At 41.6% G+C, this 18476-nt stretch overlaps 1 protein-coding gene across 2 annotated transcripts in view; it reads left to right on the forward strand.

The window, feature by feature from the left end:
* The window catches only part of DEPTOR (DEP domain containing MTOR interacting protein), a 125296-nt gene extending 107028 nt beyond the window's left edge, over positions 1–18268 (forward strand). The window contains exons 9-10 of one of the 2 annotated variants that reach the window (XR_013997093.1): positions 1607–1768; positions 16625–17989. Coding sequence is in view for 1 of the 2 variants with exons in the window: in XM_081111509.1 (XP_080967635.1) it covers positions 16625–16753 (129 nt within the window). In the remaining variant the exon portion in view is untranslated. Of the gene's footprint in view, positions 1–1606; positions 1769–16624 lie in introns of both variants that reach the window. The other variant, XM_081111509.1, reaches the window with a different exon arrangement.
* Positions 18269–18476: the final 208 nt, after the last annotated feature.

Here is an 18476-nt window from a genome sequence, read left to right on the forward strand (position 1 = left end):
TGTGTGTGACAGGGTGCAGTGCCCCAAGCCCCCCCGCCCCCATGGGCCCTGCTCTGTGTGTGACAGGGTGCGGCGCCCCAACCCGCCCCCCACGGACCCTGCTCTGTGTGTGACGGGGTAGAGCCATAGCCTCCCCATCGTCCCTGCCCTGAGTGTGACAGAGTGCGGCGCCCCAACCCCCTGATCGGCCCTGCTCTGTGCATGACGGGGGAGCTCCCCAACCCCCTGATCGGCCCTGCTCTCTGTGTGACGGGGGGAGCTCCCCAACCTCCTGATCGACCCTGCTCTGTGCGTGATAGGGTACAGAGCCCCAACCCCCCTGATGGGCCCTGCTCTGTGCGTGACAGGGTGTGGAGCCACAACCTCCCCATCGACCCTGCCTTGAGTGTGACAGGCGGCGGTGCCCCAACCCCCCAATCGGCCCTACCCTGAGTGTGACTGAGGGTAGCATTGCAACCTCTGGATCCACCCTGCTCTGTGCATGACAGGGGGCGGCACCCCAACTCCCCAGTCAGCCCAGCTCTGAGCCCGACCAGAGGCTGCACCTAGGGATTGGGCCTGCCCTCTGCCACCCGGGAGCAGGCCTAAGCCAGCAGGTCGTTATCTCCCGAGCGGTCTCAGACTGTGAGAGGGCACAGGCCGGGCTGAGGGACCCCCCTCCCCCCCGAGTGCACAAATTTTTGTGCTCCGGGCCTCTAGTATATATATATATTGATTTCAGAGAGGAAGAGAGGAGAGGGATAGACACATCAATGATGAGAGAGCATCACTGATCAGTTGCCTCCTGCACACCCTCCTCTACCCCGCCCCCCTCCTGGGAGAACAGCCTGCAACCCGGGCCTGTGCCCTTGACCAGAATCAAACCTGGGACTCTTCAGGTCGCAGGCCGATGCTCTATCCACTGAGCAAAACTGACTAGGGCCAAATAACTTCACTCTTAAACATAGAAGTATAAACTGAGGTAAGAGCTAGGAAGAAAAGCACCAGTGCTTCTAATTTTATATAAAAATGTTTTATTTTAGAGAGGAAGAGAGGAGAGAGAGATAGAAACATCAATGATGAGCGACAATCATTGATCAGCTGTCTCCTGCACGCCTCCTACTGGGGATCAGACTTGAAACCTGGGCATGTGCCCTGACCTTGAATTGAACCATGACCTCCTGGTTAATAGGTTGACACTCAACTGCTGGACTACACTGGCTGAGTCAGTGTTTTCAATTTTTGCAGGACAGTGGGAGGGATGACAGGAAGCACCTCCCCAAGAAAAGGATGTCCGAGCTGAGATCTGAAGGGGGGAATGGGAGACAACTGTAGTACTATCAACAATAGAAAAATATATATTACTGAAATAAATAAATGTCTGCTTGATCCCCAGAAAAAAGAAAAAGAATGAATAGAAATGAATGTTTTTGCTTACTACCAAGCTTGTTTAGCACTGAGTTGAAACTAAACACTTCTATTCACAATTGTAGAAAAACTCACCTTTTACAAAGCAAAGACATGGAAAGTTTTAGAAACATATTGATATAATCCTGGGATTATGCCAGGATCCTCCTAAATTGATCTGCCCTGGGCTCTAATACTGGCGTTCTTTGTGCTGGATCAGGTGTGAAGTCAAGGAACCACTCTCCCCATACCCACCCCCCACCCCTCGCCATCAACACCATCAGACTGACATATACCTGAAATAAACTCAAAGTTGTCCAAACCAAGGCTGGACATCTCCTTCCAAAGCTGTACTCCTGGATTTACCCACGGCCAAACAAAAGTAAATATAATCAGCTACTAATACTAATTATTCACACAAATATTTAATTATAAACTGTGATATGTATGTTTGGTAGGAACATTACTGGATGCAAGACTTGGGTCTCAAACAAAAAATGTTTTACATTTGCACAGTTCATTGATTTTCAAAATTCCATGATGAAAACTGTCAAGTCATATGCTGAGTCTATCATTTTGCTTTTAGTAACAAAAAAAAGATAGGTTGAAGTCCTAATCCCTACCACGTGAGTTCCACCACTGTTTTCCTACCAGATGAAACCAAATATTGTTGATATTACAGTTACAGTTGTGGTTCTCAGAAGACAACCTTTGGGGAAAAGTGAAATGATGGCAAAATGGAAACGCATTCTTTCGGTAGAGTCAGATCACTGGGCCAGGAATTTTGGATGTTGAGTTGATTGAATGCTTTGTTTTGCACATTCCTGCTCCTTCCCCAGTTTCTTCCACTTTGTAAATAATCATTACCATCCTCCCAGTTGTTTGGGCCAGAAACCTAGAAGTTATGCTTGCTTTTCTCTTCTCCCTCCAATTCAAGATACTTCCAAAATGTATTTCAAATGCATCTGTTTTTCTTTGTTTCCCTTATCCAAACCACTGTCGTCTCACCAGGACTACAGTGGTTCTAACTGGGCTCTTCACATCTATTCTTGCAGCCTCATAATCCATTCCCCCACCTAGCAGCCAAAGGAAATCAGGTTTGCCACCCTCTTGTTTGAGGTCCTGCATTGGTTTCACATATCCATTTAGGATGAACTCTAAAAGCCTTACCATGGCCTTCACAGTCCCACATGCTCAATAAATGTTTGTTGAGTCAATAAATTAATTCCTGTGGCCAGGAGCAGTGGATATTCTGGTGTAGGCACTATTTTTGCTTTACTAGAGTAAAACGGCTTGTTAGAGTAGGAGGTAGCCAGTAGAATTTCATTCTGGCACCTTCCAAACCACATGACAGTTAATAGGTATTCAAAACATTTTTTTGGTAAGAGTTCAAGGAATTGATTCCATTTATTCTTGTTCAAGTTTACTATTTCTAAGATATTAAATAAATTCTTGGAAGTTGATTCCCAAAGCCCCATCATTATATTCTAAAACAGACTGGGCAAATATAAAATATACTGCAGCCCTAGTTAGTTTGCTCAGTGGATAGAGCATCAGCCTGTGGACCAAAGGGTCGCAGGTTCGATTCCGGTCAAGGGCGCATACCTCGATTGCAGGTGGGAGGCAACTAATTGATGTGTCTCTCTCACATCGATGTTTCTCTTTCTTTGTCTCTCCCCCTCTTTCCACTCTCTTTAAAAATCAATGGAAAAATATCCTCGGGTGAGGAATAACAAAGAATAAAAAAATAAAATAAATAAATAAAATGTACATGTACTACAGCCTAGCTGGAACAAGATAATTCACATGAAAATCCCTAGCATTTTGCCTGGTCCAAAATTGGTACGCATTTTTATTTTTTAAAAGAATTTGAGCATGTCCATGGGTGTCCAGACCATGTATTATTTCAGTCAGATAGAGAGGCAGACAGCACTGAACGTATTTGCATAAAAAGATAGTCTTTTTTATTTAATGTTTTTAGGCACATGTGCTACCCTTTCAGTAGATTTAGTGTAGAACTAGTGAAAACGAGTCTAAGATAAATTGAATCAATATTTGTTTAATGAAAGTACTGCTAGGCACCATGCTAGGTGCATTAGCTCTGCTTTATCATTTATAATAACAATCCTGGGACATAGGTATTTTCTCCATTTTTCTCTTCAGAGAGGTTAAGAATTTTGCCTAAGGTTAATACTTGTTTATGAATTCAGATATGCCTGGATCTAGATCCTGTGCTTTGGAGCCATTATTGTATGTGCCTGTGGGCAGAAGCATAGTATTGCATTTTGGACTATGCTGCATTGGCTCTCAGTGTATTGCTATGTCCTCCAAGAACATAATACTGATAGATGGCATTCTTGCTTGGTAAGAAATTCAAATCCATAAAATGTTTAAAAGTGGAAGGACTGAACTTGGGAAACTAGGAAGAATATGTCCTTGTCTCTGAACTTTCTGTCTCCCAAGGATCTGAGCAGCCCTAATCTGTTGATCTTTAGGATGTAATATGAGACTCTGCATTTGAGCTGTGCTCCTGACTATTTTCTATTGGCAGGAAGCCCAAAAGCATGGACCTTAGTTTGTCATGAGACCAAGTGGAGATTCTGATGATGTGGGCCTTCAGCAAAGTCGCTACTGAGCATCGTCAGACACCAGATTCACTCAGGGCTTTAGTTGTGGGGTTTTCCTTATTCTGTGTTTTGTCTGACTTTGGATCAAGTTCTTATTCTGACAGAGTCTCATTTATAGACTTGTCTCTCTTTGTGCTAAGAGTTTATTTTCTGCTCCGTCTGTCTTTCAGCCCCCATGCACGAGCATACTCCTTTCACTGGTGCTATAGGGGAACCAGAGTGCAGGTCTGCAGAGACCTGCAGATTGGCAGGGACCCAAAGATGCTTTGATCACCACAGGACCTCTCTGGGTCTTTTGACATCACCTTCAAACTAGTTTGACTTCTGGGAGGTAAAGGAAGCCATAGACAATTTTTATTTTTTTCATTCATTTCTTTTTTTAAAAAAATATAGTTTTATTGATTTCAGAGAGGAAGGAGAGGGAGAGAGAGACTGAAACATCAAGGATGGAGAAAGAATCCTGCATGCCCCATACTGGGGTCAGGCCTGCAACCTGGGCATGTACCCTGACCAGGAATCAAACCGTGACCTCCTGGTTCATAGGTCGATGCTCAACCACTGAGCTATGCCAGCTGGGCACCATGGACAATTTTAATGGTTGTTAGTTAGTTATTCTTGGCTCTTATCCAGGATTTTGCACTAGGTAGAATTATAAATAAATATGTCTGAAACTAACTCATATATAAATATCTGTTGAATTGCCAATTATAGTATTATTTACATTACCAATAATCAGATACTTCGAGCCAGAAAGATTCTGCTGGTTCTTATCATGATTTGAGGATCAATGAATATGAGATCCTTCCAGGAAGGGAGAGTAGAGGCTACCCTGATACAGGGGTAGAGAACCTTCCTTGAGTATTGTGCCTTGTATGGAATTATATTATATTATCTAGAATTTTCTACCAATGTCTCTATAAGCAGAAAGCGTCTCTTTCTTGTATCCTCTTTCTTGCTTTTTGGATCAGGGACCCCAAATGGATGAAGTGTTCAAGTAGGAGTCCTCTGGCCTTTTCCCTGCAAACTTCTGAAAAGAACTGGTTCTAGTGAACTCTTGTTATGGATACAACATGGCTTATTTCAGCTACTTTATAAAAGACAGAAGAAATATGACCAGGCTAAATGTGGCCATCTGGGAAACTTTCCTGGAAGCATTTTTCAGTGCCCAGAATGGAAGTCAATTTTCCAGGCTTAGCCTATAAATTAATCACTTTCTTGTGTAAAGACTGAGCAAGGCAGTTTGGTCCTGGCTAAGAATCCAGTGGTTTGGCATTAGAAGTAAACATTCACAGGGTAGGGAGCTGGCCTAGAGGGTAGACTGCTGAATGTAACTTAATGTCTACAGGGATCATGGGGAGAAGGAATTCACTTTTGTTGAACAGCATGCTGGGGACAGCGCTAGTTGCTTAATATGTGCCATCATCCCCTCCAATCTTTGTCCCAACACTTTGATCTTGATATTAGCTATATTTCACAGTTCAGTTGGAAAGAGTTTGAGTCATAGCCTCTGCAACTACATGTCGGAATCAGGAGCCAAACTAGCCCTGGTCTGTCTGGACCCAGTGCCCTTGGTCTTGCCATTATATCATGGTGCCCTTCAAATGTGTTCAAATTATTTCATTTTTTCTTGTCCTCAATTTTTCTCCATTTGGCTAATGTTGGCAAAATATGTTAGCAACTCTGCCAGAGGTTAGGTGTTTCTCTACAAATAGAGTTCTTGGAGGGAACCCCAATTTTCAAATCCATGCAGTTCTCAGACTGATGTGTGAGGCACCTCAAGATGAGGTGATCTAGAATATGACACACTGGCCATGCCCACTGTTTATTGCTAGACCGTGGGATGTGGGAGATGGGAGGTGGGAAGCTTTACTTCCAATCTTTAGCCAAGTCATTGTGAAACTCTTGACCTTTCAGCAAAAGTTCTTGAACCGAGACAGTATTGAACAACCTGATTGGGAGCCCATGGTGCTGGCCCACAGATTGCTTGGTCCTGGATCTGCATACAGCCCAGGTACTGGGAGAATAAGGAAGAGGTTATAGAGCAGAAACCAGAGCTTGGCTTCTTCCCCTGGAGACACTCAGCTCCCATTATCTTAGCAAAGAATGTGTAAAGTAGCTTACAAATCATCACACCCAGGATCAGTTCTATTTATAATCCTTTAATTTTTTTACTTTTCCCACCAAAATACTATCAATGAGATGGTGGTCTGTGTGTCTCTACCAAGGTACATGCACACACACACACAAACACACACATACATACAATATTTCTTGGTCTGGCTCAGAGAAGCACCGTTCTGGAGGTGGAATAAGGAGACTGAGACGTCAGCTCACTTTAGAGGTTAGATCATGTCCCCCTTTATGAATGGGATAATAGATGAAGCATGCATTGCATTTGTGGAAGCAAAGTTATAATGCAGTTATTTGATGAATTATGTTGATGTGTGCCGAATCTCATTGAGTAATCTTTTAAAATCTTTGACACATTAATTTTGCATTTTTAGCATAATCCAGAAAAAAAGTATAATAACTTATGGGTATTAAGTGACAGATAGTAAACATTCCTAAGGGCAAACAGCTAATTGGGTAAGAGATTCTTGTGAAGGAAAGAATTTGTGGTTGGATGAAAGTCTGACCTTCTGGGGCCTCTTTCCTTTTAGCTGAAAGCTTTTGTGAGAGTTGTCTATATATGTGTTGAGAGTGTGTTTCCTGTGTTGGAAGCCCCAAGGGGTAACGACAGGGAATTCTAAAGAACTTTGTATCCACAGTGTAAGCCAACTTTGTGTGGATAGCCGCAGAGGGGGTGGGGTTGATAATTGCATATCCCTTGTGGAATACAGGCCCCCAGGGTACCATGGCTCTTGTTATAATGTGCAGATGTTACTTCTCTTCAGTGCCCAAACACTTCTTATAAGCTTGGAGGTCACCGGCTCCAGAGCATGCACAGGCAGACCTTGGAAGTGGCCCTAGTGCAATCATGAGCTGCTGTGGGAAAGTGATAGGAACCGCCAGGTTAAGCCACAGATCCTCCAGTCAGCCTTATACACGACTTTAGAGAGAATCCCCAGGAAGCAAGTTTTCTTCCTAATTTTGGGTATTCACGTACAATGGGCTGGACCAGGGTTCCCCATATTGCCCCCATGCTTTAAGTGCACCCCAGTTTCCCCTTGGCTGCCTCCTCCCACCCACCCCGCCCCCACCACCACCACCACCACTACCACTACCAACAACTGGGCAAAGAGAACCAAAGGCAAGCTAGATCTGAAATAGACCTTTGATCCATTGGGGCTGGAGGTAGCAGTCTCTGTTTGAAACCAGCAGACACTCTGAAATGTTCAATTTGAAACAGAAAAATTTTAAGAGTTGCTTTTGTTATTGTTGTTGTTTTATTGTGAAAGAAAGTCATTCTTGCATAGGGTTGGCTTTCCTTCAAGGCTAAGTGTGCAGTCTGCTCTTTGGGGAGCCACACTGCCATACAAGATGCTCCAAATGCATAAAGCTTAGAGGAAGACTGGAATTCTCTGGAGAGAGAATCCTGTGTTTGTCCAAGGACTGGCTCTCCGCCGCCTCCCACAGCAGTCACTCCCCAACCAGTTGCATATTTGGTGGAGAGATTTATGGGACCGAACCCGCAGCTGCAAATTTTCTGTTCTTTATTTTCCAAGAACCGTTTTCTGCTGTGAGAGCTATTACGCACTAAACACAATTTATTTACCACTGCAGTGTCCAGAACTCCTAAGTAGTATCTGTGCTGACTGTGAACGTTTTTGTAAACATTAAGCATTCTGTAGATGTAAGGACTTCATTCAGTAGATGCAACTAGCAAATTTTGACTCAACGGATGTCTCTGGCTAATGTTGTGGTGAAGGACCATCCAGGAGTCTAGTTATACTGTACAGCTCCTTCAGTTCTGAAGTGACTTTGTTTAAGTGAGTATCTTATAGACAGGACCAGAGAGAAATTCCTTAACCCAATTCCTCTGCTCTGTTTATTGTAGAATATTGTTGCTATTTTATAGTGGCTTCTGGAGTCTCTATCCTTCATGGTGCTCTTGGATGGGGAAAGTTTCTCTCTTATCATCCTACTAGAGGCTCGATGCACAGATTCATGCACCAGTGGGGTCTCTCGGCCTGGCCTGCAACCTCTTGCAATCCAGGACCCCTCGTGGGATGTTGGAGAGCTAGTTTTGGCCCAATCCCTGCAGGCCAGGCCAAGGAACCCCACTGGTATACGAATCCATGCACCGGGCCAATTTCAGCCCGATCCCCACAGGCCAGCCTGAGGGAATTCATGCACCAGGCCTCTAGTATGCATATAAGATCTTTGGTTAATCTCTTCCCGCCCTCCCCCCTACCCCCTTCCCTCTGAGATTCATCAGTCTTTTCTATGCTCACATGGGGAGCGGGCCTAAGCCGTCATTCGGGCATCCTTAGTGCTACCATAGAAGTAGGAGAGGCTCCCGCCACTGCCGCTGCACTTGCCAACCATGAGCCGGTTTCTGGCTGAGTGGCGCTCCCCCTGTGGGAGTGCACTGACCACCAGAGGGCAGCTCCTGCATTGAACATCTGTCCCCTGGTGGTCAGTGCACATCATAGTGACCAGTTGTTCCTTTGTTCAGTCAATATGCATACTACCCTTTTATTATATAGGATTTTTAAAGCCAAAACCAAAACTGGCTCTCCTGGGTCTATGCAATGATTTGTCTTTCTTTTAACAATCTGCATTCACTGGCCTGTTTGAGAGATTGTGGAGGAAGAGGGGTAGAAGGGAAAAAAAATTAAGTATTTAACATTCATTGGAATTAAACACAGGGCTTAGTAGTTAATCAGATACAATCCTCATGATAAACTTGATTCTCGTTTTACAGGTGCGTAAAATATACTCAGAGAATGTGTAACTTGCCCAATCACATCACTAATAAATTATAAAGGTGGGAGTTAAAACTATTTTTATTGCACTAAATAGAAAATGTAGAAATTATTTTTTAAAAATTATTTATGTATATCTCAAGCTATTACAAAGCAAATTATTACCCAGGAAGTCTAAGATCATATATTTCTTGTCTATTTTAAAATTTTATATAAATTAATCATGTTGTAATCACAGTATTAATGTACATCTAGGAGCAGAATTGCTGGGTCATAGATTATGCATGTATGTGGCATGGGTTATGCCTAATTGTTCTATCCTTTCTTGAAAGTGGAACAGAATAGTCTCCAACTAATATTGTTGAATTGTCTATTCCTTGAATTCTGTGAATTTAGCTTTATTTGTTTTGGACATTTTTGTTAGGCATGTACATTTGGTATATATATATGTTAGGTATAAGTGTTTATAATTTTTAAATTTCTTGATAGATTGAACCTTTTTATCATCATGAAATGCCCCTCTTTTCTGCAGTGCTGCCTTTGTCACAAGTAAATACCCGTGTGTCAGAGTGAGTTTCAGAACTTTCAATTCTGCTACATTGGTCTCTATGCCTATATCAATACTACTTAAGTTATATATATATATATATATAAAATTGATTTTTTACAGAGAAGAAGGGAGAGGGATAGAGAGTCAGAAACATCGATGAGAGAGAAACATCGATCAGCTGCCTCCTGCACACTCCCCACTGGGTATGCGCTCGCAACCAAGGTACATGCCCTTGACCGGAATCGAACCTGGGACCCCTGAGTCTGCAGGCCGACACTCTATCCACTGAGCCAAACCGGTCAGGGCACTACTTAAGTTTCTTAATAGAATATACCTCTATACTCTGTCTTTAGATGTTTTTGTTGTTATTACTTATATATCTAAAACATAGAAGTGCTTGTGAGAGATTATCATCTTACATTCTTTCATTTGTATTGTTCTGAACTTCAGTTTACAAATCTAAAAATAACGTCTCCTTCCCAAATTTAACATACTCGAACTCCTAGCTTAGTTCTTGGCACATCAATAAGCAGTAAATAAAAGTTATTAATAGAGAGTTCAATCACTCATAAATAAAAGTGGGTTTGTTTTTTTGGCATTAAATTTTAGAGCTGAAAGATATTAGGTCTGATCAAATAATTGAATCAACACTCCCTCCCCTGGGAATTGACCTTTAGACCACTTCACAACCGACATTCCCTTTTGCTTAGACCACATTTCACTTGCTAAGACCATTATCTTTTCCCTCAGTACCCGCCCAGAGAATTCACCAGAAAAAGCCTGCCTAGAGTCCTTAAAAACCTCTGACTCCCTGTCCCTGGGTGCTGGCACCATTTTGGGGCTCAGCCCATCTGGTTTTCCAGAATAAATTTATAACCCCCTTACTACTTTGGCCACCTGAGCTCCTTCATTAATGACCCTAATAAAACGTACGTTAAAGTCCCTAATAAATATAAAAAGTTTCAGCTCAACTTATCAGATGAAGAATTACCGTTTGGAGAAGTGAAGTGACTCAAAGTGATTCAAAATGACTCAGCTCCCGGGTGCAGAGCTGAGACTAGAACTTATCTCCTGGTTCCTCCTCCATTTCTCTGTGTTTAACGTTACCCTTGTGGAAATGCTCACTGGGGAGGGAGGAAGGAAGGAGAAAATCCCTGGAGAAGAACTTCTTAGGAAATCCACTTTTGCTGTGGATAAGCCAAGCTTTATAGGCAAGCAAAGGGGGTGCCTCACATTGAACCTGCTAGCACCCATGCTGTGTTGATTGTCTGATGGCAACATTCTCACCCACCTACAGAAGACAGATGGTATGTTGCATCTTCTGCTTTCCTGTTTCTGTTGTGAAGCAAAGATTGCACAACAGAAAAGGAATGTGAGTGAAATTGGAAATGCCAGTTAACTGCACAGATTACCAGGTGATGTAATCACCATGACAAATGGCGTGGTTTGGGACTTGCTGGCTGAATTATAGGCTACATTGTTACCAAGGGTGATTATGCATCCTACTTTCATGTTTTGTCTTTCCTCCTGGCATCTTTAAAATCTTCATTTAGGAGTCATTAATCTTCACCTCAGTTTAGCAGAAGATTGGGGCTGCTTATAAGAGAGGAACTTCCTCCTTTGCATGCATGTTATAAAGAAACATGGTCCTTTGGACTCTGGTTGAGGCTAATAAAATGCCATATACCCCTGCCAGGGCTGGCCCAGATATAAAGATTGGCTCAAGTTATTCTTCAAAGAGTGAAAATGCCCCCTTACTACTCCTGATCATGTTCTTCTATGCTAATGATGATGATGGTGGTGGTGACAATGATGAGCAAGTGCACATTTTTTCCATTTTCAAGGATGGCAGAAGGAAAAATCAAATGCCACATTTAAAAAAAAAAAAAAAGAAATTCAGTGTGTGAGAGGTGCTTCAATACCAGGGTGAGGTGTTCATTCATGTGGTGTCAGTGCCAATTGTAGGGGAGATGATTATCTATTACTTGGAGGAAGGGTAGCCTAGGGCTTAAGTATAGGACTTTTTAGTAAAAATCCTGCCCCCACTATTTACTAGCTCCAGTTACTTCTCTGAACCTGGACCTGTGACTGTGAAATGGGAATAATAATAATAAAATAATAATAATAGTACTTGCCTCATGGGGTATGTTGGGAATTTCAAATGAGATTACAAGTGTAAAGATCTTTGGGAAAACATTCTGTGTTCCTATTACCTATTTGGCAAGTTGTAACCTCAAAAGTTGTCTGGCTATTCACCTTAAACTTACACAATGTTATATGTCAATAAAGCTGGGGGACAAGAAAGTTACATAATGACACCCCCCCACCCCCATAAAACAAAATAAGTGTGCTCGGTGTATGGACCAAATGAATGGCTAGGCTTTCACAGGCGTGGTTAACAGGAGAAATAACAAATCATTCATAAAAGACAGTGCTTTGTTTAAATATTTATGCTTTTGCTTTCACAGTTTCATATCCAATTATGAAAACCAGGATGTATGATTTGGAGGCAGGTTTAAAGAAATGGGGACAATCAAAATATAACATTTTTCGTTCCAACTTTAAGCTTTCAAATATGTCTTAATATACTCATGACTTTCATTGCTCTGGTTCACCTTCCACCTTCTTTTTTTTATATATTTTATTGATTTTTTACAGAGAGGAAGGGAGAGAGATAGAGAGAGTCAGACACATCGATGAGAGAGAAACATCGATGATCTGCCTCCTACACACCCCCCACTGGGGATGTGCCCGAAACCAAGGCACATGCCCTTGACCAGAATTTAACCCGGGACCCCTCAGTCCACAGGCCAATGCTCTATCCACTGAGCCAAACCGGTTAGGGCCCACCTTCTTTTATTTTTGATACTTTGGCTATCGAAAGCTTCCGCCCTCATTCACAGCAGGCCTGTACATGGTATGTATTTGCCACATCAACAATTGAAAGATGGCAGCTGATATATGACTTTAAGAGCACATGTGCTCAGCCTGGCCAGCCAGTGTGGCTCAGTTGATTGAACATTGTCCCTTGCACCAGGAGGTCGCTGGTTCGATTCCAGGTCAGGGCACATGGCTGGGTTGGGTTGTGGGCTAGAACCCCAGTAGGGGGCATGCAGAAAACAGCTGTCTCATCATTGTTTCTATCTCTCTCTCCTTCTCCCTTCCTCTCTCTGAAATCAATAAAAACACATTTTAAAATAAGTACATGTGCTCTACCATGGCAGCAGTTTTGGTTGGTGTTGGTATTGAGTTTTGAGCAACTTGGATATTATCTCTGATCATAGTGCTAAACCTCAGAATTTTATACATTGTTATTAATAATTTTGAAGTCTAGAAGATAGCAAAATTTGGCTCTAAAAATAGTAGACTTTAGGCAAGTAATAATTATAATAAAAACTGAAATGCCAGTCTCCCTCTTATATACTTAAGGCTGTTAATGTTCATGGTCATAGAATGTATTATTATATTACAGGTGTGGGATGAGCATTTAAAATAACTTTTGGTAGAAAAAATTCTAGTGTATACTTTATAGCACTGCTTCTCAACATAGTGCTTTATTAAAATCACCTGATATATTCAACGAAAATGCAGATTCTTGGGACCCACCCTCATAGAGTCTGGTTTGGTAGGTCTTGGGTGAGATGAGAGTTCACATATTCAGTAAGCCCCCAAAGGTGACTCATATTTGCACTACAGTTTGAGGGCCGTTGTTTTATATTTGGCTGCACTTTTCACTTTAGCAACTGAACAATGAAAATAGTTCAAATAATGTTGACTGGAACTTTATTTTTGAGTGCTATATATATATATTTTTTTCCTCCATCACCATCTCCCCACCCCGCCCCCCATACCCTCTTCTATCTCCACCCTTTTTCCCATCTAATTGGAACTTCTAACATGCAACTGCTCCCCAACCCCAAAGCTTCCTCATTAATTGGTGCATTTCCTGTCATAAGTAGCATTCAAGTAAATAGGCTGGCTGCTTTGCATGGATTTGAAGAAGAGTTCTACTTTTAGTGGGAGCTTGATAGGATGGTCTCTAGAATACACCCAAATGTTCTGTTGGATTAAGAATGTATTAATTTGCACTTGACATCTTGGTCTGCTTTTTGTATCATTTATTAGATAGGCTTCTATACCCTGCTAACCAGGACTTAGCTCTTCCTGATTGTTTTCTGTGTCTGTATCTGTGTCTTTCTTCTTTTTATGACTCTTTCTGCCTCTGAAACTCTCTCTCTCTTGGTCTGTGTCTTGTTAAATGTTTTATTATTTTTATGGAAAGCCTGAAGCACGAGAGAGAGAGAGAGAGAGAGAGAGAGAGAGAGAGAGAGAGAGAGCCATTTCAGGGAAGTGTCTTGGCGAAGACAGATTTCCATGGCAGTGAGAAGACACTTGTGCAATCATAGGTATAGTGTTTCTCCCCAACCTCACTCCCACTTTGGATGAAACAACTGAATAATTGTGATCTGTCTCCAAACATACGAAAACCAATGTGTAATTGCACAATCCCATGGGCACTCAATCCATCCAGAGGGCTGTCTGACATCTGCCAGGACTGGTGCAGGGAAGGAATTAGAGGCAAGATTATTTGGTTGGTTTGGCTCCTTATCAGGAGGAAGGCTGGAGTTCAGCCTAGGTACTTATCCCAACTGATCACACCCTGAAATGTGCTGAGTCCTGCCTCCCTCTTCCTGTTAACTCTTTCCCGACCTACTGTGGTCAGAGACCTCACTCACCTATGCCTTAAGGAAGGTTCTGTTCTTCCTTTTCATTAAGGATGATGTCCTCTGTGTACCTTCTTTATGAATTTAAGGGACTGCATTTTTTGTAGATTGAGTTTAGAGAAGGTACATGAGCTCATGATTGACCTCTTGTCTATGAACTGGGGAAATGAGAATTGCAATCAAATATTAGAAAGCAGGAAAAAAGCATCTTTATCTCACTTGAATTTTCATTACCACCTATGGGTGGCATTTAAATCGCCTGAGCCCAGGTATGAGGTGAAATGTACCTAAGGTAGGTAGGTCTACTCAGAGGTCATCACGGTTCCTGTTTGTTTCCATGTATTTGCTTGCTAATATAGAAGAAAAATTATTTTTTTTCCCTAGGCTGTGCACTCTCTGTAGTTACTTGTAATGCGTGTTTATTTGCAGAACATAGTGTACCGCAGAGGCCAAATCAAAGTCCATTATAACTGAATATGTTACATAGTCCTACCTGTATTTCTTGATCATTTTGCACATCTTTAGTAACAGAACATTGGAACTGTTGGAACCACGGCAGCTGTTAAGACCACTTAGGGAGAGATGACATCTTTCCTAACAGCCTGGCTCTAAAAATACTACCTTGAAAATAAGCATGATAAAATGGCTCCTTTTTTCCTTTTTTTTTTTTCCTGATTCAAGGAAACAATTTGAAATAAATGTTTAAGTTTACATATTGTTGAGGGATTTTTAAGTGACACAAAAAGCAACCCAGTAAGTGAAGGTATAAGTTATAAGAATTAAAAAACCCTTCGTGTTCAATCCTAATTGTGCCTTTTTTCTTCTTATTACATTTATTCATTCAGTTCATTCAACAGGAATATTTATTAGTTTTCCTATGGCTGCGGTAACAAATTAACACTAACTTTTTGACTTAACCCAAATGTATGACCTTATAGTTCTGGAGTAGGAAGTCTAAGACAAAGGTGTCTGCAGGTGGCCTGCATTCCTTCTGAAGTTTCTGAGGGGAGAATCCATTTCCTTGCTCTTTTCAGTTTCCAGAGGCACCTTCCTTGTGTCACTCCAGCTGTTTGCTTGTCATCACCTCTCCTACTTCTGCCTCTGACTTTCTTGCCTGTGATGACACAGGGCCCACCTGAATAACCCAGGGTAATTTCCTTCTGTTAAAAACTCAGCTGAGTAGCAACCCAAATACCATCTGCAACCTTAATTCCCCATTGCCATGTAAAGTAACATATGTACAGGTTCTGGGGATTAGGACATGGACATCGTTGGGGGTGGGGTATTGTTTAGCCTACCGTAAGTACCTACCATGTGCCAGTTGATTCTGTTTTGCTCTGATCACTGACAGCTGGCGATCTATGTTCTCTCCATTGTTCTATTTGAGTGACATAACCAAATTGCTCATATCAAATATCTCCAGACGCACAACAGATACACCATCTGTTCATGCATGTCAGCTAACGAAAGGTACACAGTACCTGATGCCATCACCAAGTTCAGGAGAAGTCATTCTATTTGAGGCAGTGGCTGTGGGTCAGTATCAAGCTCTCTGTGATGTATCCACAGTGGCCTCTCAATATTGAATGATGCCCTTTTACTTTCTTATTGTAATTCTCTCTCCTCTTACAGGTTAAGTAACACTGACTTAATATAAAAGTTGACCTTTGTTGGCCTCATAAAGATGGGGAATAGGGAAATTTGTGGAATTTATTACCTCAACTGGGACACCTTTTCAAGTCAAAGGAGGCACAACTAATAATTATGCAGGAACAATAGGTATAAAACAATAGGACTGTCCTGGGAACACCAGGCCATGGGTCTCCCTATACATTGGGTCCAAATGAATAATAACAGCCATAAATACTATGATGATGATAATGTATTGAATACTTCATAGGTTCAAGCACTGCAGTATTATTGTTATTATTATTAATCATCCCGACTTTAGAGTTGAGGAAAATAAAGCTCAGAAATGTAAATACCCATAGCTTAAGCTAATGATTGCTGTGTTAGGATTTAATTCCAGTTTTGTAAAACGCTACAACAAATGCTTTTTCCATTATGTTGCCTTCCAGAAAAAGTGTAGCTTCTTAGAAATGATTGAATTGCAGTTGTCAGCTGGGTATGGTTGGGCATTTTAAGAATGATGTCGCCCAGCTGGTGTGGCTCAGTGATTGAGCTTCAACCTGTGAACCAGGAGGTCACCATTCGATTCTCAGTCAGGGCACATGCCTGGGTTGCAGGCTTGATCCCCAATGTGGGGCATACAGGATGCAGCCGATCAATGATTCTTTCGCATCATTGATGTTTCTCTCTCTCTCTCCCTCTCCTTTCCTCTCTGAAATCAATGAAATAAAAATAAAAATAAAAGAATGTTGTGACCTGGGAGAGCTATACAATGTCTTTGTTAGAGGTCTGTGAAAACCAGGAGCCATGATAGATGCTTTTTCTTGATCTTGCCTTCAGGTCTGTCAGTTTGTCGTCTCTGTCAATGGGCTCAACGTGCTGCATGTGGACTACCGGACTGTGAGCAATCTGATTCTGACGGGCCCACGGACCATTGTCATGGAAGTCATGGAGGAGTTAGAGTGCTGAGCAGGTGGCCTTCCTGGCACTTCGAGTGGCTGTGGATGAGCAAAGCCAAAACAACACAACGCAATGCAGTGACAAGACTTCCATGCACATGGATGGCTCTGGACATACAAACCTTTTCTTCGTATAGACACATCTTGATTTGAGTTTCATACACTGTTTTGAATGTGGAAGAACCGGGTAATACATCTTAAAAACAGCAACTTATGTCACTGTAGAAAATATTTGGGACAGAATTTTCTTAATGGATAGAATTGCTTTACTTGATTTCTGTTGGTAGTTCTCATTCACTGTTTCTTATTTTAATTTGCAGAAAGTTGTTGAAATGTTTCTCTAGCCAAAACAGCAACTCGCTAAAATCTCCTTCGTAGGAGTCAATAGAGGAGTTTTTACAGGCTTTAAACTGTATTCTCACCAAAATGAACATGGAACTGTTTATTAGAGAACCTAGATTTCACTGAGCTCCAAATTAAAGCAACAGTTAAAGGAATAGTACCTGTTAATTAGCATTTTGAAGGAGGATCTAAAGCTTTCAAGAGCTTACAGCCATAAAAAAAAATGACTTTTTTTTTTTCTGAATTCCTGCCTTTAGTGTCAACTTTAACTCAACATATGTTTTCAACTACAGCATTAGTTAAAAAGCAAAAACTCTGTGATGATATGGGTGCCGTAGATAGGGAGATACTACTTAAACTTGTTTGCTCCATTTTCTCTGTCTGAGCCAAAATCATTTGTTCTATCAGCTATAACAGCTTTCTGGAATCAATGCTGAATGTGTTGAATGTCAAAACAGAGACATTTGTATATACACATATACTTCAGAATCAAGCCTCTGACAAGATTTCACTTTGAGGGTGTCCCTTTTTTAAGTGAAGTGTTCTAGAACTTGGCCCATATGTGATAAAACTTGAAACTAAATTGCCTTACTGGCCTGAATCTTTACTAGCTTTCTAGTATAACATGACTAAGGACATGACATGCTACTTATTTGGCGGGAATATTTTTCACCAAAAGCAAGTCTTGTGTTGTAACTTTTCAGCTCGCTTGTATATATGCATGTTTCTCTTTTTTTGGTGTAGAAAAGAATGTATTTTGGGGCTCGGTGTATAGAGGAAATTCCTCAAAGTGCCAAATTAAGGAGCCAGGGAATGCTGAATTCTTCTTCATTTCATATAATGCATTCTGAACAATGAGATTACTTTCTTATTCTGTATTAACAAAATAAAATATGAATGATGTACCTCAGCCATTATTTTGTGATAGGGTATCATAATGTATTGGTACTGGTAGAATCGACATACCATGTTAAAGATGCTACATGTATATGTTTCTGGCAGTCCAACTTTCCTGATCTGTAGTTTTAGAGAATAGGATTTAGGAGTAAGATAGAATGGCTAACATTAATGCTGCCGATCTACATTTGGGAACTACTGTCATCTCCATGCATATGATCATACGTGCATTTATACTGTATGCCAATCTCTGTGCTGTCGCTCTTAACAAATATAATCTCTTTTCATCCTCATCACAACCCTGCCAGACAGATATTAATCATCCTCACCTTGTGGTTGTGGAAACTAAGTATGAGCAAGTTTAAAAATGGTCTCTAAGTTCACCCAGCTGCGAAAACTGCTAAGTGATAGTAGCCTGGATCCAACAACAGGTTTATTTCATGTTAAAGCCCATGTCACCACCCCCAGCCTTTCTCCCTGCAGGGACCTTCTGT

Source organism: Myotis nattereri, assembly GCF_964212035.1.
Source record: "Myotis nattereri genome assembly, chromosome: 17".
Classification (NCBI taxonomy): domain Eukaryota; kingdom Metazoa; phylum Chordata; class Mammalia; order Chiroptera; family Vespertilionidae; genus Myotis; species Myotis nattereri.